General features: G+C 37.3%; 1 protein-coding gene across 3 annotated transcripts in view; it reads right to left on the bottom strand.

Annotated features, from left to right (window-relative positions):
• The window catches only part of LOC136856977 (uncharacterized), a 218,443-nt gene that overhangs the window by 163,237 nt on the left and 31,747 nt on the right, over positions 1-23,459 (bottom strand). For all 3 annotated transcript variants that reach the window (XM_067135299.2, XM_068225022.1, XM_067135300.2), the window contains exon 5: positions 1,548-1,736. In XM_067135299.2, the coding sequence (XP_066991400.2) occupies positions 1,548-1,736 (189 nt within the window). The remainder of the gene's footprint in view (positions 1-1,547; positions 1,737-23,459) is intronic.

Raw genomic sequence — 23,459 nt, forward strand, 5'->3', positions numbered from 1 at the left:
TTACACTTTTATTGTAGTAGGCCTACTACTGCAGGCCTACTTGCATTGGCAGTGAGCATATACTTTTATTGTGGGATTGTTTTTAATTAACGATATTATATTACAAGGAACTAACAGATTATGTTATTATGTTAATTACCCGATGTATATCTTTATACTGTGATCAAACAATGTTCATATTTTGGAATAAGAGGGAAGAGATACTGTGTACTTAGAAGGCGCAGTGCAAATGGATCGCGCGTGACATGCTACTGGTGTGCACATATCATTAGAAATCATCAAACAACGTCAAATTCTCCTGACAGTCCTTTAGTCGAACACCAATTTCTCGCTGCATGGCAAAGAGGGGATAATAGGAGCTGCACAGAAAGCTAAAATGCGATGCATTACTTGTGCGCATGCGCCTGACAGTCTACGGAACACATCTAATGCACAAAAACAAAGCAGTACGAGGGGTGGCATCTAATGTGTATTTATGAAACTTGATCAACGAGCCAATTGTTGACAGTTCGATAAATCAGCTGCTATTCCGCTGTGCAACGCAGCGAAGATTTATTGAGTCTACATCCATAACAAAGCAATAGCTATCGGAAAGATATCTCACCATTCCAAAAACCGGGCATTAACTAACTGACATTTTACCTATCTGTATCCACCATTCTATTGTAAAGAACTTTTGCTATGGGTTCAGTTGAGAAAAAAATCTTGATCCATTTCAGCAACATGAAACCAAGTTCTTGCTTCCTCAGCTACCTTCATCCAATCACAGGACACATGCACACATTGTTTTCTCTTCTTTTTTCTACACGCCTATATGAGTAAAATCTGCATCACTTTCTAGGTAGCTGTGGCCAAGCGTCAGGAATTTATGGTCAACTACTTCAATACCAGTATCAACAACACGCATTAAGAGTATCATCACATACAACAAACATCACTCTATAAAAAATATTCACGTGGTAATTGTACGTGTAAATTTATCACAAAAAAATCTAGAATGACAGTCACTAAAACTCATGAAAACTCGAGCAAACCAAAGCTGTGAACACCACCATCATCTGGAACACAGTCAACCTCTACCGAATCGTGTTGGAACATCATCTTCACTTCTTTCAGAATAACACTAAATTCCAAAGAGGGTTTTCCTATCTGATGTACATATTCTTCTTTGTAAAGAAAGCCAAATGCATGGCTCTAAGCTCCGTCCACAATCTGTTACTTGTACTGCTATGGTGCAAAATCATAAGGAAACAGGCTATTTGTAGTTAAACCTGTCACATGAGCGCAGAACATTACCGCAATCACTTGTACCTCTTTGCTGTTTAAGAGAGACATCCTCCCTGAGTTATAACCTGCAGTTAACGCATTTTTTCAAAAATATCAATTATACCGTTATGATTTCCATCCATTCATATATACTTGCAATAACATGACATTTTTTAAGTAAACATGCAATTCAAACATTAGAATGACCATACAAAGAAGAAGTTTTGTAACTTTATAATAAACAGCATTTACATAAAATAGAACAATTACAGGATGCATACCTGAGGTCCTTTTGGAGCACCACCAAATACACAGGTGTTTCTGACTTGTGATGACACTCCAAAATCTGCTGCAACTTGCTGGATCTGTTGTGCCAATTCTCTAGTGGGTGCGAGCACTAGAACTATAGGTCCATCTCCTCTAAGGAGACGTGGCTGATTATTTATGTGCACAATTGCTGGAAGAATGTACTGAAAAAATAAAAAGAATTTGTTTCAAAACACACTCCCTTCAATCTAAAGTTCATAGTTACATAATCCTGACCTGCATATGTCATAAGTTTGGGATATGCATACGTATACACGTAAATACACGGCATGCACAATAAGAGATCTCAATTCTACACTTCATTCCTTCCTGCAGCCAGTAAACTCTCGCTCAGGGAGATCTGAATGGCATGGCTATGGTTAGTGCTCTCAATCGACCCACCGAGTCATCCATCTAGTGCTGCGTATGTACTCCATAATGTAGGCAGGCATAACTTGAGTGAGTAGGATATTACTGTAAGGTATAGAGTTTCGTTTACTGTATTGTATTGTTTTGTAGCAACATCACACAGAGATAGTAGATGCTACTCCCAGACGGTCTGCGGAGCCGAAATCTCCCCCTAAAATAAGTACCGTATAATCCCCAATACCACCCGCACTTTTAGCTATCAAAAATATCGCTTCTAAAAATTCAGTGCGGATCATACACAAGCCTTTCATTTCGTGGCGCGATACTTCACACGTCTTAGGGAATGTTACTTTCCCAAGTGTATTTTAGTTTTAAGGGTTGGCACTGGATTCAACCACATCTTCTGACGGCATTTGTTTGAAATTAACAAGTGGACATGTAGATACCGTATTGTCCTCTTTATGTATTTCACATCATAGAGATTTGTTCTATAAAATAAATGTGTGTAAAACTTTTCTAAAGTCTATTGTAGTTGATAAGCTCAGTAAAATTATTTCTAAGTATGGAACAACCCTGAAATCAAACATCGGCACACTCCTAGTCACTGTGGGCAACCGAGTTCTCCGTGCGCGCTCCGCAAACACTTTTCTTTTACCTTAAGCGCTCGGCGGCAGTCAGTCTACAGTCTCACGTTCTTAGAGTGCCACCTGTAAACATTAATTCAACGCTACTACTAGCTAGTTGCTTTACGTCGCACCGACACAGATAGGTCTTATGGCGATGATGGGACAGGGATGGGCTAGGAGTGGGAAGGAAGCGGCCGTGGCCTTAAGGTACAGCCCCAGCATTTGCCTGGTGTGAAAAATGGTCTTTTACTGTATGTGAAAAACTGAAAGTTATAAAGGAAGCCAAAATTATCAGAAATTGTGCCGCAGGTAGGAAATACGATATAGATGAATCTTGATGATGATAAAAGGAATACATATCTACAGTTACAATGTGAATTGACCATTACATTTAAAATCTTAAACTAAAGAAACATAAAAATGGTTACAAGAAAAAGTACCTACTCACTCACTTATGAGTTTATGACACATACATATGAATAATAATAATAATAATAATACAGTCCAACCTTGATGTCTCGAACCTCCATTACTCGCATTTTCAGTATCTCGAAGTAACTTAAATATTCCACTCATTTGTCCTATTCTTCACGTACATTTATTTCTCTATGATTCGAAATTCATCTACACGAATTTCTCAAAGCAAACATTTCCTCCCTTGAAGCAAAAAATACTCTAACGCGAATTTTGTGCAACATTAGCCGTGCAATACGGCATTGTGGTTTGAGATGAACAGTTAACAAGTAGAGAAAGGGTTACAGTGAAGCTGGGAACTAATATGACGGGAACCAAATAACTCAAACTTATAACCGGAAAATCAGCAAAGCCTCGCTGTTTCTCGGGTGTCAATTAATTATTAGTCAGGTACAAAAGCAAGCCCAGAAGTCGAGGATGACCAGCTCCATTCACGAAACTCGGCTGCGTGGTATTGATGAGAAGTTTCAACGTGAAGGGAGGAAAGGTTAAACACAAAAAACTGAAGACAGGGATTTTTTCCAAAGGTGTTAACGGAGTTATGTTTCCTGTTTTACTACTGTATGTACTGTTTACTGTCATCTAAAAAGTTACAATAATAGGTGTCATAAATAAAGTGATGCCGTAAAATGGTTTCTTTGTATATTTTTAAGTACCGTTAAATATAATTATAATAATTCAATTATGTGCTATGCAGGCTCAAAAACGGTATTCTCTTTATAGCGAAATTTTGGTAACAATAAATAAAATTTATCTCTCGAGGCGATTCGCATAATAGTTTCGTTCATTAGACTCTAAAATGAACGGAAAAATCATTTTATAGGTATCTGAACATTTGGTGATAACATTTGTTTTTAGGCCATAACGTGAAGAGAAAATACCAGAAACTGTCACCGACACTACTCCCTAAAATACATTCAACTCACTAAAATAATGAAGTAATAATAAACAAACATGCACTGAAATACGTGAAACTACCACATACAAAACAGATCGGTACGTCTCATACATTATTAACATATGAATCTGACACGGCGAAAAGTACAGAACCGCTAGAAAAAACACGTGGCCTACAACTCCAACGAAATTACGCACAGAAACTATGTTAATAGTGTGCGAAACACACAATAAGAAACCCATTCTTTAGTCACAATTAACTGAGTCGCTAGCGCGCACTAGCCTCTGTGGCTTGTAGGAAGATTGCCGTCCCGAATCCCGTCGTAAAGCACACATGCTGCTGTAGCGAGCAGGAAAAACGATGTATGAAGGCAACGGATGATACACTCATGAAATAAAGCATCAAATAAATACGCTTGAAAATGAGGTTGGGTAAATTACATATGCACAAAAGAATTTATACTTTATCCTAGGATTGATTGTACTGGAATTTATATTGGTCAAAAATAGGAAGAATTAAAAAAAAACCAGAAGAAGAGTTAACGTTATTTTGAATGATATTATAAATTGCCACAGGCAGAATGAATCTGAATCGATTAGATGGAAAATATTTTCATACGAAACCATTAAGTATATCACAAATACGACTATGAAGGGGATAGTTTATAATATCGTGGACTTGCCTTCGACCAAGACCGAGCATACTTCGACTCACGCAAACAACAGATTGTACAGAAGTGGAGCGATTATCAATGCTAATGTTTCAGTTTTAGTCCGCGAAGTCGTAAAATGATACCGTCCAGCCACAAAACTGTAAAATGCTGCAATTTCCGTAAATTTTAGGGATGAACTGTAAAAGCTGGCAGGTATGTAATGGTATGAATAAAATATACATTTTTCTAACCTGATGGAGTAACTACCCGTGAATTTGAAGTTACCTCTGTAGGTGACAAGATAGAGGAGTGTACAATCAAAACACGTAATGGCGAAATACACATTTGGGGTACAGCACAGAAAGATTTATAAAATCCGTACAGAGTCACGTGTGGTAAATTAAAAAGAGCTTTCCGTAGGTTTGAGCAACAGAAAGTTTGGTGGAAGACGGGAGTTTTGCGTAGAGAAGAAAAACTGTGTATCTTCTTGCGTTATGTGGATGATCCACGTTTTTTTATCTTGAAGTAGGAGGTGGAGGAGTGGATCAAAGCACTGTGTTTGTAACGTACACAAGGGTAATGAATGCCTTCTTAGTAAATGCAGACAAATAGATACGATTTTCTATTACTGACGATGCCCTCAAGGACTCGAAAGTCGAACACAAGAAAAGTTAAGATTCCCTGCAGTTATTGGAGCTCTCGATTATACTCCAAGGTATCCACAAAGATGCACACAAAATGCTGTCAGTTGTGTACATTTATTTATTTAGAACTTATTTTCACATTATACCCACTTAACCTAATAAAATTTAAAAGAACTTGTGTCATCCTGAGGTGGTGCAGCTCTTTTCAGGCACACCCCCAATGGAGGTGAGCTGCATCTGCCATATAAGCTAATCAACTGCCATCATAAACAAAACACCACTACAGAGAATAAGAAGAATGCAACGGCCATCTTGAAAAACATTTGACTGTTACAATAACATGTCATCAGAATCACACCACAAGCTCACAAAAACAACTCCAACGAAACAATAACTGAACTCCACCATCGAGACTGGCTCTTTTTATAGGTTGCCTGGCCAGGCTTCTAGAAGGATAAGTCACAACAACTTTTCTCGTAAAATCTAAGTGTGCCTAATACATAGTTATAACGTAAATAACATTCTACAACCATCTAGCGTCAAAGATAGGTTGCCTGGCCAGGCTTCTAGAAGTATAAGTCACAACACCTTTTCTCGTAAAATCTAAGAGTGCCTAATACATAGTTATAATGTAAATAACATTCTACAACCATCTAGCGTCAAAGAAACATTATTCAGGATGTTACAGTGAGTTGCACAATGTTACTGTGGATTATATATCGTCAGTCTAACTAATAAAAAATCCTTATATAGTTGTTTAACACTTCCATAGTTACACATTCAATAAACCCTGAATAAGCATTGCATATTTTTCATACTAATGAACGTGGTATACCCATTTTATTACTATACTGCACGTATACACTTGTTTGAAGCCGTAGGAATCTCTTCCTGCAGTTCACTGGCTTATTTCTTCACGTTCATGGTCGCTTTTGCTGGTTAGGCCTATCTGTATATAAATGTGAATGTTATTAGTTGAAATAGGTGAATATCCAATTAAGTACAGAATTTCAATCCGCATCTAATGCCGTTAACAAAAATAACGTTATCGAGTGTTAAAAAAAAAAAATCTTCATTGCATGGAATCTAACATGTCGTAACTCCCATTTAATCTTCATTATGTTTGTAATCTTTTCACTGCTGGTAAAGAAACATTTCAGCTCAACGTAGGTAAGTTGATTTTTAATTTTAATGATAAAAATATTCGGTATGGGTCTTTCCTTACGGTCATGTTCAGAAATTGGTATGCGCAAGCACGAAAAAGTCAGTCGCTTGCCAACATCTTTACTATTAACTTTACACGGGGGGGTGGGGTGGTCAGCGCGAGGCAAATGGTCTTCGGATAGGAAGTTATTTTTAAAACAAACCTCAAGTTTTATCTCGCTTAGTTCTTAATTTATGACAGGAAGAACATCTCGTTTGTATACATTTCATGCGTGACACTGCTTGCTGGCTGGCTGATTTGCCAGTAGCGATCTCTCAAACAGTGCACATTTAAATCTCCAGATAGTCGTATGCAATGCAGTGTTCATTTTATCAGTGGTAGTATAATAAAGATCAAATAAAAATCAGTGATAAATGTACAATTCTTGAGGACAAGTAGATTGTGTTTGTAAAGTCTCTGCACTTTTCGAGTGCATGTTTGTGCGTGGTGATTCTTAATTCAAAGAATAAAGGCAGAAGGGTGCACAATGGATCCTTAGATTAAGAAGAAACATTCCATAGTAATAATTGAAGAGTCAGGGAGGAAAAGCAGGAGAGTCAATATTTGTACAACTTGAGAAAAAACAACTTTTGGGCTTGACTTCCCTAGTTCTTTCCCTTAACAGCGAAACTTTGAGTGCTAATTTGTCCTGACTCGCCTGCTTTTTTTTTCCATTTCCGACCTCTCAACCGATGCGCATTATCACTGAAGCGGACTGTAACAATATCTCCATTTCGATGAAAAAGTGACTTACCTGGTTTTTCCCCCTGACCCTTCAATTGTCACTGACAATAGTTGCTAACCTCTTTCCATGCTCAATTCTGCAGTGCTGTGAGAACTTGAAGTTCGCAAGATATAAAGCCACCTCTAGGAGCTTTCATTACCGGTAAGTCATTTCTGACTGTGTTAATGACAATTCGAGAATACAGTACTCTACTCCTTCGTAAATCAATATTTAATTTTAAAACTTCCGTCATCTAAGAAAAATGGGTCACTCCGCCTCTTAAGGTGTTTTATTTTACGAACATTTCCAGCCTCCATAACCTCAATATTGTTGAGTTCATCAACGCTATTTTCCGTTCTTTCAATGTGTGCTCAATGGATAAGTCGGATATTTCACCACAATTATATTACTGCGAACAATAAATGCCACTAAAATAAACTGATCACTCGTTTCTTTTTCATCACTTGCTGCTATACAATGCTGATACAAGGGTCATGGTCTGTATAAGAAATTCATATTTTCAAATTTTCTTACATTAACTAAACCCATAAAAATATATGTATACAGCACATGTTAAATGACAACCTCACAACTAATACGATCGTATTGTCTGTACAAATGTAAATAATACTAATACGAAATGGATGTAAGCACTTCATAGCCATACCTCAAAAGTCATGATAATAATCATAATAACAATAAAAGCTTGATACTTGCATTATTTACCCATGGGTTAAGGAATATTGCTTTCAAGTTATATCAGTCTATTACACTTGCATCAACTCGTGCCTAGTAGATTCATAGATGAATATATTAACTGAAAAGGAATTGCCAGCATTAACATCCAAGCCACAGGTAACGCAAAGGAAGAATTTACAAGCATAGATGCTTCTGGGCCTGGATCAGTACACGATTCCCGCATCTGGAGAAATTTCCACGTGTGCAGAGTACTAGGAGAGAACAAAGCAAATGTTGTGCTAATTGGTGTTGCTGGTTATGCAGTTGCAGCCTGACTGATTACACTGTAGATGAACTCCGCAACTAAAGAGCACCCAACTTATGACAGGTGCCATAAAAATGAAAGAGTAACAATTGAAAGGTGGTTCGATCAAGTAAAAGAACTCTTTCCTACACTACAGAATAAAGTAAGACCGGTTACAGAGAAAGTACCTTCAACTGTTCTGTGCAGCTTTGTTCTACATAATATTGCTAAACATATAAATAATCAGGAAAACGACATGTCCGAAATTGACAAAAATATAAAACAAAATTAATGGGGAAGATGAAGCTGCATCAGCTTTGCCTGTAAGACAGAGAACGAAGGTGAAATGGCATTGCAAGGATTATATATGAATTTCAGTGAAGGAATTTCTTTCCCGGTCGGTAGTTTGCGACAGTAGTTAATCATTTAAAGTTAAAAACTTCATGATCGTTCCATATTGAATAGAGAAATAAGAAGATGTACAATATTAGAAGGATCCACCTTTTAACACTTCGTTGTAAGTTGAACTAAAAAAGAAGTCGCAACTTGTTTATTGGGACCGGTTTCGACACATTACAAGTGTCATCATCAGCCAAATAGTAAAGTAGGGCAAGATATAAAGATCTTAAAACAACTAATACATTGAACACAGGCAAAAAATTAACATTGATTCATATCGTAGCAATTCAGTTAATGTCAAAAACACAATGATCGCAGTCAAGAGAGTAAACAGAACATTGTCTTGCGCCGAAAACAAATATAGTTGAAGTTCACAAGCAGGTCAAGTATGCACTTAAGTAGAGTCGTTGCTAGACAGGTCTTGTAGGCATTTGTTTCTCAGGCCGAAGAGTAAAAGGTGATGTAATTGAAGTCTTAGGAAAACAGTGTAGGATTTAATTTCGTCAAATTCAAAGTAGATATATAAGTTTGAGAATAATTTAAAACATTAAAAAGAATAAAGCCAAATAAAAATATATTCAAAATAGGAAGAAATAATAAAAGAAAATTGCAAAGTGAGGTTCAACTCGAAGCAACTTGCCGTAGTAATTGTAGTAGTAACTTCAAAATTAGGTACCTCGAACACGTTAATGCAATAAAGCACAACAGATTTTCAGCAGTGGGACAACACATACATGACACAAAACATGTTTTCACTACAATAAACCAGGATATTGAAATTCTCAGCACTCTGAATAAAGGCCCTCTCCTAGACATCACCGAAAACTGTTCTATACACCTTGACCAGTTTTTGAATCCAAATCTTAATCTGAATGATATTTCTGAGAAGCCCAATGCCCTTTTTTCGATTTTCTCATCTCCATTTTAAATAACCTGAAGTCAACAAGTAAGAGATCAATCTTTCACAATTTACACAATACCCTCTCATGCCACTTCCCCCTTCCACAACACCCCCCTTGATCCTCTTTAGTTTTACCCCCCATCCCCCTTCTCTTCCTTTTCCCTCCCACCCTCTAAGCCCCAGGGGCTCTGAACTTCGGAGCGTGGGTTGGCAACCACGGGGCCCTTAGCTGAGTCCTGGCATTGCTTCCACTCACTTGTGCCAGGCTCCTCACTTTCATCTATCCTGTCCGACCTCCCTTGGTCAACTCTTGTTCTTTTCCGACCCCGACGCTATTAGGTTTGCGAGGGCTAGGGAGTCTTTCATTTTCACGCCCTTCGTGGCCCTTGTCTCTCTTTACCGATATCTTCATTTTTCGAAGTGTCGGACCTCTTCCTCTTTTTTCCTCGGTTTAGTGTTATATAGAAGATATTTACCCATTTGCACTTCCTCTAATAGCAATAATCACCACCACCAACACCCTCTAATAAACATTCCCCAACCTTTTCTTTATCATCTCCCATTCATCTATCAATTACTACGGCAAGTTGCTTCGAGTTGAACCTCACTTTGCAATTTTCTTTTATTATTTCTTCCTATTTTTAATATATTTTTATTTGGCTTTATTCTTTTTAATGTTTTAAATTATTCTCAAACTTATATCTACTTTGAATTTGACGAAATTAAATCCTACACTGTTTTCCTAAGACTTCAATTACGTCACCTTTTACTCTTCGGCCTGAGAAACAAATGCCTACAAGACCTGTCTAGCAACGACTCTACTTAAGTGCACACTTGACCTGCTTGTGAACTTCAACTATATTTGTTTTCGGCGCAAGACAATGATGTTCTGTTTACTCTCTTGACTGCGATCATTGTGTTTTTGACATTAACTGAATTGCTACGATATGAATCAATGTTAATTTTTTTTGCCTGTGTTCAATGTATTAGTTGTTTTAAGATCTTTATATCTTGCCCTACTTTACTATTTGGCTGATGATGACACTTGTAATGTGTCGAAACCGGTACCAATAAACAAGTTGTGACTTCTTTTTAGTTCAAGTTACAACGAAGTATTGAAAGGTGGATCCTACTAATATTGTACATCTTAGTATTTAATCAATTCTTCACCTTTTTCAGAAACTGAAATCAAAATAAACCACTCGAATATTATCACTGAACGAAAGGCCTTGGAGTGTAAAGTGCGTGGGATTGATATTTGCAACACTGTCAACACTTGTAATATTGGTCCTGTTTCTCCCACAAGAGTTTTTCCTTAACTTTTCCCCTCAGCACAGTTAGTTGCTTTAGAAGAACTAATCTCTGCAGCTTGTTATTGGACATTGATTTTGTTTCCTCTGTTTCTTCAACGTTGGCCGTACACTTCTTGTCCCCTTTTTTGGATAGTCTCCAGAGCTGGACATGTGCATAGAAGCTGGATGTGAAATGTTATATGCAGAGTAGTAAGTCTCAGGACCACCATCACCACAACCACCACCTGTAGATAACGATGTTGCCCGAGTGTAGAATCATACCATTATTTTAACCCCCCGAGTGCCCCGCGCCAATGAGATCGGCTTTCGCTCCTCGTGCAAAAAGTGCCAGAGCCGACTCAATCAGCACGTTGATTTCCTAGGGTTTAACGGCTTCTGCTAACAGATGTCTCCGGGTGTTTCATTCCGTTAGAAAGCTGAGGTTACAAGCTTTCACAAGAGTGGCATAGTTTTGGCCTTGGGAGATCTTTGACACAAATGGAGGGAGTTAATCTGTGATGTTGACAAGCTGAGTTGTTTACACCATGGCGAGCTGTAGTAGAGATGGTATTGTTGCCGGCGTGGATGACGATAAGCTAATAGCTTATTTAGAGGAAAATGATATAATAGTGGATGAATTGGAATCAGAGTGATTTTGATAGTGACGTGATACCAGGAGCACCACCATTATCAGCAGTACGGAAAAGGAAGTGCTATTCTGGCCCCAGTACATCGGGTGTTCAGGTTAGTACTCAACTGCAATCTGCAGAAAAGACTAAAAATTCACTGCCAGTTCTGAGTGATTCAGAAAGAAACAGTAATGACGGACCTATTGAAGATGCGAGTAATAATGACAAAAATAATGAAGGGTGAATGCTAACGTTTGTTTCCGAGAAATATCCCGAACCAGTCTGATAGGCCTACCACTCCCGTCAATTACATGGAACTCGCTGGGCCTAAACGTGCACCTCCGTGTAATGCCCCTCCAATAGATTATTTTCAGTTGTTCTTCACTGCTAAATTCAATGGTAAATGAAACAAATAGGTATGACTTTTCACCACAATCATGCATTAAAAGTTCGGCGGCCTACTTCTGTATTGGAAATGAAACTGATTGTAATTTTTAACATGGGGCTATCAGAACGCCTTCCATATTTTCGTATTGGTCTGTAACCGATCATCTTGCTACACCCTGGTTCAGGAAAATGTTTTCATGAAACGGATTTCGATACGATTTTTTCACTTGACAGACAATAGTAAATTTTCTGGTCCTGGTACTGAAAATTATGATCTATGTGCTAGGTTTGATCCCCTATTGCAGCATGCTAACAGGTTATTTTGACATCACTACACACCACATAAACAGTTATCCATCAATGAAAGCCTTGTAGGAACAAAATGCCACACACAGTTACTTCAGTACATGCCCAGCAAGCACCACCATAAATGGGGCATCAAGTTTTGGATGCTGTGTGATTCTATTACGAAGTACTGTTTGGGATTATTCACTTACAGAGGTGCAAAATCTGTTGAAGAAAGGACAGCTATCAAGGGTCAAGGCCTGGCCTTCACAGTGGTTACGAAGTTACTTGCTATGGGAAATTATCTCAATAAAGGTTTTCATGTCTATGTAGACAATTTGTTTACATTCATTCCTCTGGCCATGCATTTCTACAAAGCTGGCACATATATTACTGGCACCATCAGAAAGAATAGAAAATGTTTACCAGAATTATTGAGGAAGAAATTCAGTAGAATTGCTGATAAGTATTTCAGGAAAGGACCCGTGCTTTTGGTCTGATCAAAACAGAATAAATTTCAGAAGAACCCTGTAATACTTCTCAGTACAAATGGTAGGGCAGCAGCAAGTGTAATCCCTCCTTCTCCAAGGAATCGTCAGCTGCAGTAAAACCTGATCTTATTTTGGAGTACAATAAATTCACGGGAGGTATGATGGGAATGACATGATTATATACTTTTACTTGGATGAATGAAGAACAATGAAGTATTGCAAGAAAGTGGCATTTAATATTATTGCAAAGTATGATGATAAATGTCTATATTCTATATAGTGAGAATAACGATACTAAGCCGATTAACACACTTCAGTTTTACTCGTTCATTATTGAGGCAGTGAGCACAAAATGGATGCAACACAAAAGGAAGCTCTTTAGGTTTTGACAACAAAGCAGGGAGAAAAATCAGTGTTTGGTGTCAAACACTGCCAGAAAAGAAAGAAAAAAGTGTGTAAATTGTTCGACTCCTCAACAACGTAGAAGGTCCCCTACCATGTGTGAATTGCATGAAAGGGTTACACCCAAGTTGTGGGGAAGAACGTGAGTGTAAATAATAGACAAAGTAATCTGGTGCCCTTGAATATTTTTTATCTTCAGTCGTATAAGGAAGCCTCCGTGGCTCAGACGGCAGTGCGCCGGCCTCTCACCATTGGGTTCCGTGGTTCAAATCCCGGTCACTCCATGTGAGATTTGTGCTGGACAAAGTGGAGGCGGGACAGGTTATTCTCCGGGTACATTGTTTTTCCCTGTCATATTTCATTCCAGCAAAAATCCCAAATATCATTTCATTTGTCATTCATTTATCATTGCCCCAGAGGAGTGAGACAGGCCTTGGCAGCCAGGACGATTCCCATCCTCGCCACTGGATGGGTGCTCCATTCATTCCATTCCTTACCGTGTCGAATGACTGGAAACAGGCTGTGGATTTTCATAAGTAGTATAAGAAAACTTCAAGATGTAGACTATATTGTTGTACTCACTGTCTTGTAGTTTTAATCATTTATAGGCTACATTGCTGTATTTATTACCTTGTAGTTTGAATAATTTGAATGTAAACATCATGACTGCAAAATGTGGAGGACATCAACTGGCGGCATTGACAATTTGTTTTCATCAACTACAGAAAGGGATTTAAGGGTGTACATTGTTGAAATATGGTCATTGTTAGTTTTCACTAATAATTATTGTGTACTGCAAAAGGGTTGTGCATTGGATTATTGTTCAATGCCAGGTACCATTGACAATGGAACAAACATTTCAGCGAGGAAAATGGCGAGTGCAGATTTAAAAAAAAATACTTTTGGGGGTGGTTGTAGTTTAATTGATAAAAATTTTAATGTTGTTGTTTTGTTTAGAATTGTGTATTTTACCTATGTTCTTGGATTTTGACAATGTCACAAACTGTAATCCAAAATTAAGACTTAAAAAATAAAAAATAACAATTGTTAAATTGTTGCCAATTTAAATATAAATTGCAGATGTTTTTCTCCTTGATAAGCATTTCTTGCTAAAGTTGGAAGTAAATTTTAATAATAATGCTACTTGCTTTACGTCCCACTATCAACTTTTACAGTTTTCAGAGACGCCGAGGTGCCGGAATTTTGTCCTGCAGGAGTTCTTTAGAAGTAAATTTTATATAATACTTCAAGAATAATGGATATATTTTTCAAAAAAAAAAAAAAAAAAATTAATGAATATTTTTCTTAAAGTCTGCAGAACCACTAAAAATAGCTTGGCATTCTTAGCCTGAATTTCAGAAAATAGCTTTGCGCTAAGAGGGTAAAACTGAGATAATGTTAAAATGCCCAACTTTGAAACTGATGGATTGCTGTCCCCTTCCATAAGACCATAAAGGGTCTGCTCCCAGTCTTTGAAGCACTATCCTTTTGTTTCCGGTCTTCTTCAGGTTTGTCTTCAATCCCAGGCGATTTCGCACATTGAAGATTTTCCCAGATAACTGTGCTTCTGTGATTCCTACACCATGTTTTGACTGATATATTGACACAATTCGTTTTCAAGCTGCAGATTTCCGCTTACTGGACTCCGGTACTGCGACTTTTCAAACAAAACTGGGAAACCTTTACTAATTGACAGAAATGAAGCTTGAGCCTCTCGGCCACTTTCTTCTACAGAGCTGTTATCCATGCTAGAATGATGATGAACCTAAGTGATTTTAAATCTTCCTGACTGCCACCTAGTTTTGCTTATGTTTACACAGTTCCAGTCAGGAGTACGATTACGCTGATGTCATACGTGAGCAGTAGTTAAGCGATTGCTCTAGTCGCAGAGCAAAGTATCTGCAGTTGCAAACAACTTTTTATTCATATGAAATGGAGCAATTGCTCAGTCGAGTGAGCCGCTTCTCCACTGCTCCTGAGAAACTACTAAGAAGTTACTCACTTTTATTCTTACAACCGGAGCCTTCGTGGCTCAGGCGGCAGCGCGCCGGCCTCTCACCGCTGGGTTCCGTGGTTCAAATCCCGGCTACTCCATGCAAGATTTGTGCTGAACAAAGCGGAGGCGAGACAGGTTTCCTGTCATATTTCATTCCAGCAACACTCTCCAATATCATTTCATCTCTCATTCATTAATCATTGTCCCAGGAGTGCGACAGGCTTCGGCAGCCGGCACAATTCCTATCCTCGCCGCTAGATGGGGGACTTCATTCATTCCATTCCTGACCCGCTCAAATGACTGGAAACAGGCTGTGGATTTTCATTCTTACGACCCATAGTGCTGTTCTCCTATGCACCGACAGACTCTGTCGTCACATGAACCTCATTACCCACCCACGACATACCTGAAACTGAGTTATGGGACTGTTGCGTTTGCGCGGTACCTCCTGTGTCTTCATTTGTAACATTTCATATGATACACTGCAGCCATTGTTACGCATTTCATTCACGTACACAAACACCTCTTCGTCAATTTTTGGACACTTCCCTGTTCCTGGACATCTAAATACGCGTCTAGAATAGTTTTGTAATTTTTAGCTTTTCTTTTAATTTCTACCAGTCACATACACCAAGTTTTCAATCCCTGAAACAGCTGTGTAACCATGCATATCAGCGAAGGAAATTACCCTTAGCTCGAAGGCCGCATAGTTTCTATAATTAACCATAATAATAATAAATAAATAAATTGACAAGAGGGTCCACCTTTTCAATACAATATATATCCAGTAAATGACTGACGTAACTTTCCAACATATTAATATTTTCACATTCTTATTAACTTTTAACATTATTTTTGTTAACGGTATTAGATGCCGCTTGAAATTCTGCACATAACTAGATATTCACCTATTTCAACTGGTAACATTCGGATTTGTGTACGGATAGGCCTAACCTGCAAAAGCGACCATACAACGTGAAGAAATAAGTCAGTGAACTGCAGGAAGAAATTCCTACGGCTTTGAACAAGTTTATACGTGCAGTATAATAATACAATGCGTATACCACGTTTATTAGTAAGAAAAATATGCTACGCTTATACAGGGTTTATCGACATAGTTTTAATCCCAAGATGCACGACATTACTTAATACTCCAGTTCACAAGAAGCATTATCTTAATTTAACAATGGTGCACGCAATTTCTCACAATAATTTAGTACATCACGACAACCAGGGGTAGAAGAAAATAAAAAATAATTCAGTAGCCAGCTCCTTTTTATCAGGAGCCAGCACATTTTTTTGCAAATATACCTTATGAAAACCACAGGTTAGACTAAGATAAAGCTACGTATTGGTTTTGAAATGAAGTAGTATAGTCTCAGTTCATATAAGAATGGAAATTTATATTTTGAGAGATACTAACCCAAATAATCACCAGTCACCTTCAAGGTCAGCATCTTTTAAAAGTACACTACATGTGCCTGTTTGATTTCCCACCAAAACACCAACGATCAATACATTTTGTTGCATCAAAGTCCTTTAAAGATGGTCCACTCAAAGATATCATGAGATCACTTAAGTTCTTGTCGACAAGCTTGGTTTGCAGTTTGTGTTTAATAATATTCATCGTGCTGAACCCTCGCTCGCATGACGAGTCGATACAGGAATTGTTGCCACTATATACTAACGAGCTTCCCAAAAATTGGAAATCGTCCTTTCACAAACAGCGATTTTTCAAGTAGATCATTCATTGGAAGACCTTTCATGACTACATTGAACGCTTACCACCCGCTCAGTACATCTTCTACGTTGTTCACCTCAATTTGAAGCAAGAAGCTGTATTTCACTATTGCCATAATTTTCCAGTTGTTTTCCTGATGGCCAGAAATATGTGTCAATAACACCAGTGGCACTTTGAATGTCCTTATTTTGAAGAAATGTGTCTTTCAGAAAGGTAATCCCACTTGCCAAAGTTCCTTGTCGCCCGTGAAATTCTTATTCGACACACCTGATAACTGTATTCTACTGAAAACTCCTGAAAGTGCTATAGCAGAAAAAACTTTTCTACCATTGGGCCCTTGGTGTTGTGAAGTTGCTGCAATGAATTAATTGCATTATTTGCATGCACTCTTATCTGACTTAAAATCAGAACATGCCTCAGAAACACAAGTGAAAGTCTTTTGAATATACTCAGAAGTCATACAAGAAGGGAATTGATGACAAAAAGTCGATCTTCTTTAGAAGACCGTTAGCCGTGATTCCGTCTTCACCTTTCCTTTCAGAAATATTATATAAACGCACCACTAGGCATTCCCAGTCTTTGACAACTGCTTACGAAGCATTTAATTTGCTTGCTACCCATCTAACTTGGTGTAAATACTCCAATTTGGATATTACACATTCCAGCAACTCCAAAATTTTCTTCAGTTCGCGAAGTCGTTTTGGCGAATGTAGATAAAACATATATAGTTTCCCGAGTATAGAATCAATTTCATCAATGATTTTTAAGTCTCACATTTTTCAGTGAGTGAAGAACAAAGAGTTGATGTGCAACACAGTGAACGTTTTACCAAGTTCTCAATTTTTTCAGATATTTTTGTAACCATACCATTATGGACACCAATCACACATAGTGTTCCATCAGTCCCTATAGTTTTGTACCGTAAAGAGTTCTCCAACCCCTAAATGAGGCAGTTCTGTTTTTAGAGCCTCCACATAGCTATCACTTGTTGCATCCTTCAATAACACGATTGAAAGTCACCTTATTTAAAAAAATGAATGTAAAGTATCAGCTCCTCATCAGATTTCTGTTGATCCATCGAGTAAGATACTGACATGAACTTTCCTTAATGCCACATATAAAATCTTCACGAAGATCTGAGGTAATGTATGAAATAAATTCTCTGCATTGTGTATCGTTCACATACTTCTCTGAATCAGTAACATTCAACTTGCTTAACAATGCAAACAAACCTTCAAAATAGTTTTTTTTCCTCTTTCAGTATGATAAGATGCCATGAACATTGCATTCATATGCTGTAACATATTAGCATTCATGTTCTTTACGCACTTCGCTAAAAGTGCACGTTTGGGATTTTTCATGAAACTTTCAGCCTCCTGCCGGCCACGCAGTGTAGTGGTAGCATGCCTGCCTTTTACCCGGAGGCCCCGGGTTAGACTCCCAGCTATGTTAAGGATTTTTACCTGGACCTGAGGGCTGGTTCGAGGTCCACTCAGCCTACATGATTACAATAGAGGAGCTATCTGACGGTGAGATGGCGGCCCCGGTCAAGAAAGCCAAGGATAACGGCCGAGAGGATTCGTCATGCTGACCGCACGACACCTCACAATCTGCAGGCCTTTGGGCCGAGCAGCGGTCGCTTGGTAGACCAAGGCCCTTCGGGGCTGTTACGCTATTTTCTTCAGTGAGGATAGGATTTTTCGTATGTTTTAAACGTTTCCAGTTTAAATGGTCCTGAAAATTCGGACACAACTTTAGAATGTCTGTCGGCAATACTGCGAAAGTTACTGCATAATTTATACTTCGCAATTCCTTCTTCATAGCACAGCCACGGCTGTAATTCAAGCTACGATTCTCTGCATTGTGTATCATTCACATACTTCTCGAATCAGTAACATCCAACTTGCTTAACATTGTAACCAAATCTTCAAAATCAGTGTAAGGTCAGTTATTTTTTGCAATATGATAAGATGTCATGAACAGTGCATTCAAATGCTGTAACATATTAGCATTAATTTTCTTTACGCACTTCGCTAAAAGTGCTGAAATTTCCGTTTGCCTGAAAATTGAAATTTCAACGGATTTTTAATGTTTGACATATCATTGTCTTGAACACCATAAATGTCACGCTGGTCATTGTCGTCCTGAACACTACAGTCGGCACTTCGATCAAGTGTCTTCTCACATACACTCGCTTCTGTATCACTTTGTGTTACATTTACGGCCCTACTTACGAAGAAATCTGAAAGAGTACACTGTTCTTTTTACTCGCATCAGTCAATTTGTGGGGTTTTGTTCGTTTCATTTTGCCGATTTCCTCAAGTATGCCACAGAAACGTAAAATACACCAGCGTTAAATGGCTTCCGAGTTCGCGGGCTTCGATGTCTGATGCTACGTTGCCAATTTTCCATAAACGCACAGGAATAAAAACAACCGTATTTATGAAGTGCAAACCGTTCAATACCGAGGTGCTGTAATTAAATTAAAAGTATAAATATTGTTCGGTGAAAATACAAGAATTAATAAACATGTCATTCCGTATGTTCTAAGTGCAAAGAATGAATTCCACGGGAATTTATCAGCACTGCTTTGGCGACAATAGTTGAGAAACGGCTAGTCACGAGAGGGAAGGCGGTAATGTTGTGTTCGTGGAATTACTTAACGTAGTAGTTCTCTGCATTTTCCACAACTCTGGTCTGATCTTTGTACTCTGCTACCAATAGCCGATAATTTGAAATGGAACTCGATGTGTTACGATATGTCCACATGAAAGGATACTTGTTTGATGGATTACAACGATATCTCCCATGACCGCTAGGCAGCTCCCGCGCAGAACTGAAACGTCCAGTTCCAAGGTACGAGGAGCAATTACAGAATTCAAGACTCTGCCAAAAGCACTGAAAATGTTTATTGCGAATATTAGAATATATGAGCTACAGAAAGAAACGCAAAACACCACACGACTTGTTACTTTGTAAAGTGGTGGGAACGTACATGTAAGGGAACTCCGGATTTCAAAAAATAAATTTTCAAAACCGAATGTGAAAATTCGGGCGCCAGGTAAAAATTTTCAGGCGCCATGGCGACTGGGTGCCTGGTATTTTTCGACCCCTGAAGACAACTGTAATATATTATACTAGCATCAATTAAGAAAACATCGGAATGAACAAAAACTATCACAAGTTTAAACATTAGAATACAAACACTGTGTACTTACCATATTACAAGAATAATGCAGCAACAACAAACCAGTACAAACTAGAGTTAAATGTGGACCCATTTTATCTTGTTTTTATCATTTCATCCACTTTTAAACGGCCTGTTATAGTGGGTCAAATTTTATGTGTATATATTCGTTTTTAATAGACAATGTATGTTCCAATAATATATATGAAAACATGTAATAATTCCATATATACCGTTATAAACTTTATTTGATGTTTACTAGACTCAGGTTACAATGAGATGACGCCTTACATAATAAGCAACTTTCTAGTCAATGAAAAAAGATCCATTATACTACTGTTATATTTACTTTTTCATGATCTGTCAAATTGGGTCAGTGATATGAAGACATTAGTCCTTATGTGATGTTTTTGAAACCGATTTAATGTATAACAGCTGAGGATGACCCCATAGGGGTCGAAACCGGTACTGAATTTACTGCATCTTGTAAATAAACATTGTATTGATAAGGTGGAGGCTTCTATATTATTTTTATATTATACAGGGTTTATTCACTGTATAACTATACAAGTGTTAAACAACTGTATGAGGATTTTTTATTAGTACAACTGTTAGTGGCCATCTTCATCCAAATAAACATTGAACAGATTACGTGATGACTAAAACATATGTATACCAGACAAAGACAATGTTGCAGGAATAATTATAACATTAAAATACATATAACAGAAATTATGGTTATGATCATCTTCTCATAATATGTCTTAAGTTGACTTGGGACCTCAGGCAACAAAGTAAATCTCTAATGTCTGATGTAGAACAAGCACTGACTTGCTGGAGGAAGCAGGCAGGCCATGTAAACAAAGGAGTCAATGAAACCTTATAATATGTCAATGGTGAATATATTGTACATTGTCTCGCAACCACGTTTACGAACTACCGATGAGCCATGCATCGTACATACACCGGTATTATTCACGCTGTCTCTCAAATGTGACTGTATTGTCAAATAGCCGATAAGCTATATACGTATTAAAATTTTGCATTCATATGCAACTTACACTGCAGTTCCATTTACCTTTTAAACAGGTTGATGAACAAAATTTGGATGTGCGACGCAATGGACTTTTATTAAATTTTAAAATACGATTTTAGTACTGAAAATAAAGGATGCAACAATTACGCAGTAACGAAGATTCTGTGCCCGCACTAAATATGAGAGGAATGAAAGCTGCCTGTTGCAAAGAGCGCATCTAGATATACTAATATTCTAAATATACTTTTAATTTTGTTATTGAAGTACAATGAAACCTCGTTAACATGTTTCTGCAAGGGACAGGCAAAAGAATGTGTTAAGCAAGAAAACGTACTATTGAATACACAAATTAAAACTATGCAACAGAGATAGGGAAACACTAGATACGATTTTTTCCAATATAAGGAGATTTTACATCTTATATCCACGGGTACAATGAAACACTATGAGAAGAGTATTAAAAGAGGTGAAAAAAACTAGAGAACATATACGAAAACTTATTCTGCTGCGGCTTGTAACATAATAGCGCACTGAAAAGAGTTAAAAACATCAAACAACAAATATGAAAACATTTGAACAGGGCCCATATAAATATTAAAATAGTATTGCAGACCACTCTCTTTCTAAAACAAATGTTAGAGGATGCCTTTTATTTTGGACGAGTGGGTTCCTACACATTATTTTTCTGGTCACACACTTAGACAATGAATTGGAGGTTATACATGGCCATGGGCGACCGCAACCTGCAACAAAATTACTTTGGCTGCCATTCTGAATCAAACTAAACTTTGACTGACCAAGAAAGAATTTAACACAACACAGCAAATTAAGTAAGGTGGAAATTGAAGAATTTTTAACATTACTAGAATTTACTTTGGAAAATTATTTTGTTTTTGACAAGCACATTTACAAATAGTCTAAAGGCCTGGCAATGGGTTCGCCGGCTTCAGGTATTTTAGCAAACATATTCATGGATTACATGGAATATAATAAAGCGGATAAAATAAATGGATTGATTACATGGTTGAGATACGTCTATGATATATTTGTTATTATCGATGAACAAAAGATTAAACTTGATGATACATTAGAGTATTTGAATACTTTGGATAAACAAGTGCATTTTAAAATGCAATCTGAAAATGATAGGACTTTAAATTATCTAGATTTAACAATTACTAGAAATTCTGGTCATTTCGATTTTCAAATTTCCAGAAAAGCTACTCAGATACTATTATCAGAAATGACTCCAATCATCCAGGTCAATATAAAAAGACAACGTCTTACAGTTTAACTAACAGAGCTATGAACATATCTATGTCTAAGAAGAATTATAATAGAGAGAGAAATATAATCCATCAAAATTACTCATAGCAATGGATATTCCAAAAGATTTATTAATAGAATGATAAATAAAGTGAAAAATGAACCAAAAACAACTTTAAAGAGCGAAAGGAGAAAAATAAATCTGCAGTTCTAACTTTTCGAAATAAGCACTCTTAAAGATAAAAATTTCATTGTTCCGTATTGAAAGTATTAACGTTAAAAATTAAATAATTGAAAAAGAGGTTCAACCTATTCAATACATAAAAGAAAGGAATGTAGTGATTACATTCTTATTTAATAGTGATTAGAAATGGGACTGGTTTCGACCCTAGTCCAGGTCATCGTCAGCCGTTCAAAACATAAAAAACAAGAAAAACAATGCATATGAAAAAGAATAAGTGAACTCTGGATCGGTATAAGATGAAATAGAAATTGATGATGGGGGTAGAAATTGTGAGTCACTTAAAATTAAACAGTACGTAATATTATGAAAGGTAGTACGGCACACGCAATGATAAGTAAAGTCTCTCAATGTTTATGAATTATGGCTATAATGGCGAAAAATTTACTCGCTATAGCGGACTGTCGTTATATCCGATTCTTTATTAAAGTCGGAAAAAACCACCATACTCATTAAAATCGGTATGAAACGGCAATAGTTTGTTCAAAACTTGCGTTTTCGCGGATGATATCAACACTACGGCATTTTTGCTATTTTCCAAATCCGATTCTACGTGAAAGTGTATGTTTAGTTTCATCCAAGACGACCGTGATTGCAATACGACCCCCGTTTTTTCCTTTAAAAATTTTTAATCAGGCTTAAAAAGTACTTCATAAAATCATATGAATGCTTTCTTGTACAATATGCATTTTTAAGACTATCTTTGTCTTCATGCAAACGCCGAACACTGGCTTCAGTTATGCCGTATTTTTTGCGGCTGCATAAATTTTCTTTATTTCCGCGGGTTTAATAACCACTGAGTTATTGGCATCATATTATCGAAGAGAACCTGTCAAAAATTCCCTGGCAATATCTATTCCATGTGTCCCTACAATACGACGATCCATCAGGAAAATATTCTAATCTTACTTAATTGCAGTATTTAGCATTAAAATTAAGAAAACGTTTATTCAGCCTTCATTTTTAACGAGTTAAGAACCGTTATCGGACACGTTATTTACACACTTAAGAGAACATGTTCTCTTTCATTTCAAATTTTCTTTATGTTACAGCAGTCAACG

This window comes from Anabrus simplex, chromosome 1 (assembly GCF_040414725.1).
Source record: "Anabrus simplex isolate iqAnaSimp1 chromosome 1, ASM4041472v1, whole genome shotgun sequence".
Classification (NCBI taxonomy): Eukaryota; Metazoa; Arthropoda; class Insecta; order Orthoptera; family Tettigoniidae; genus Anabrus; species Anabrus simplex.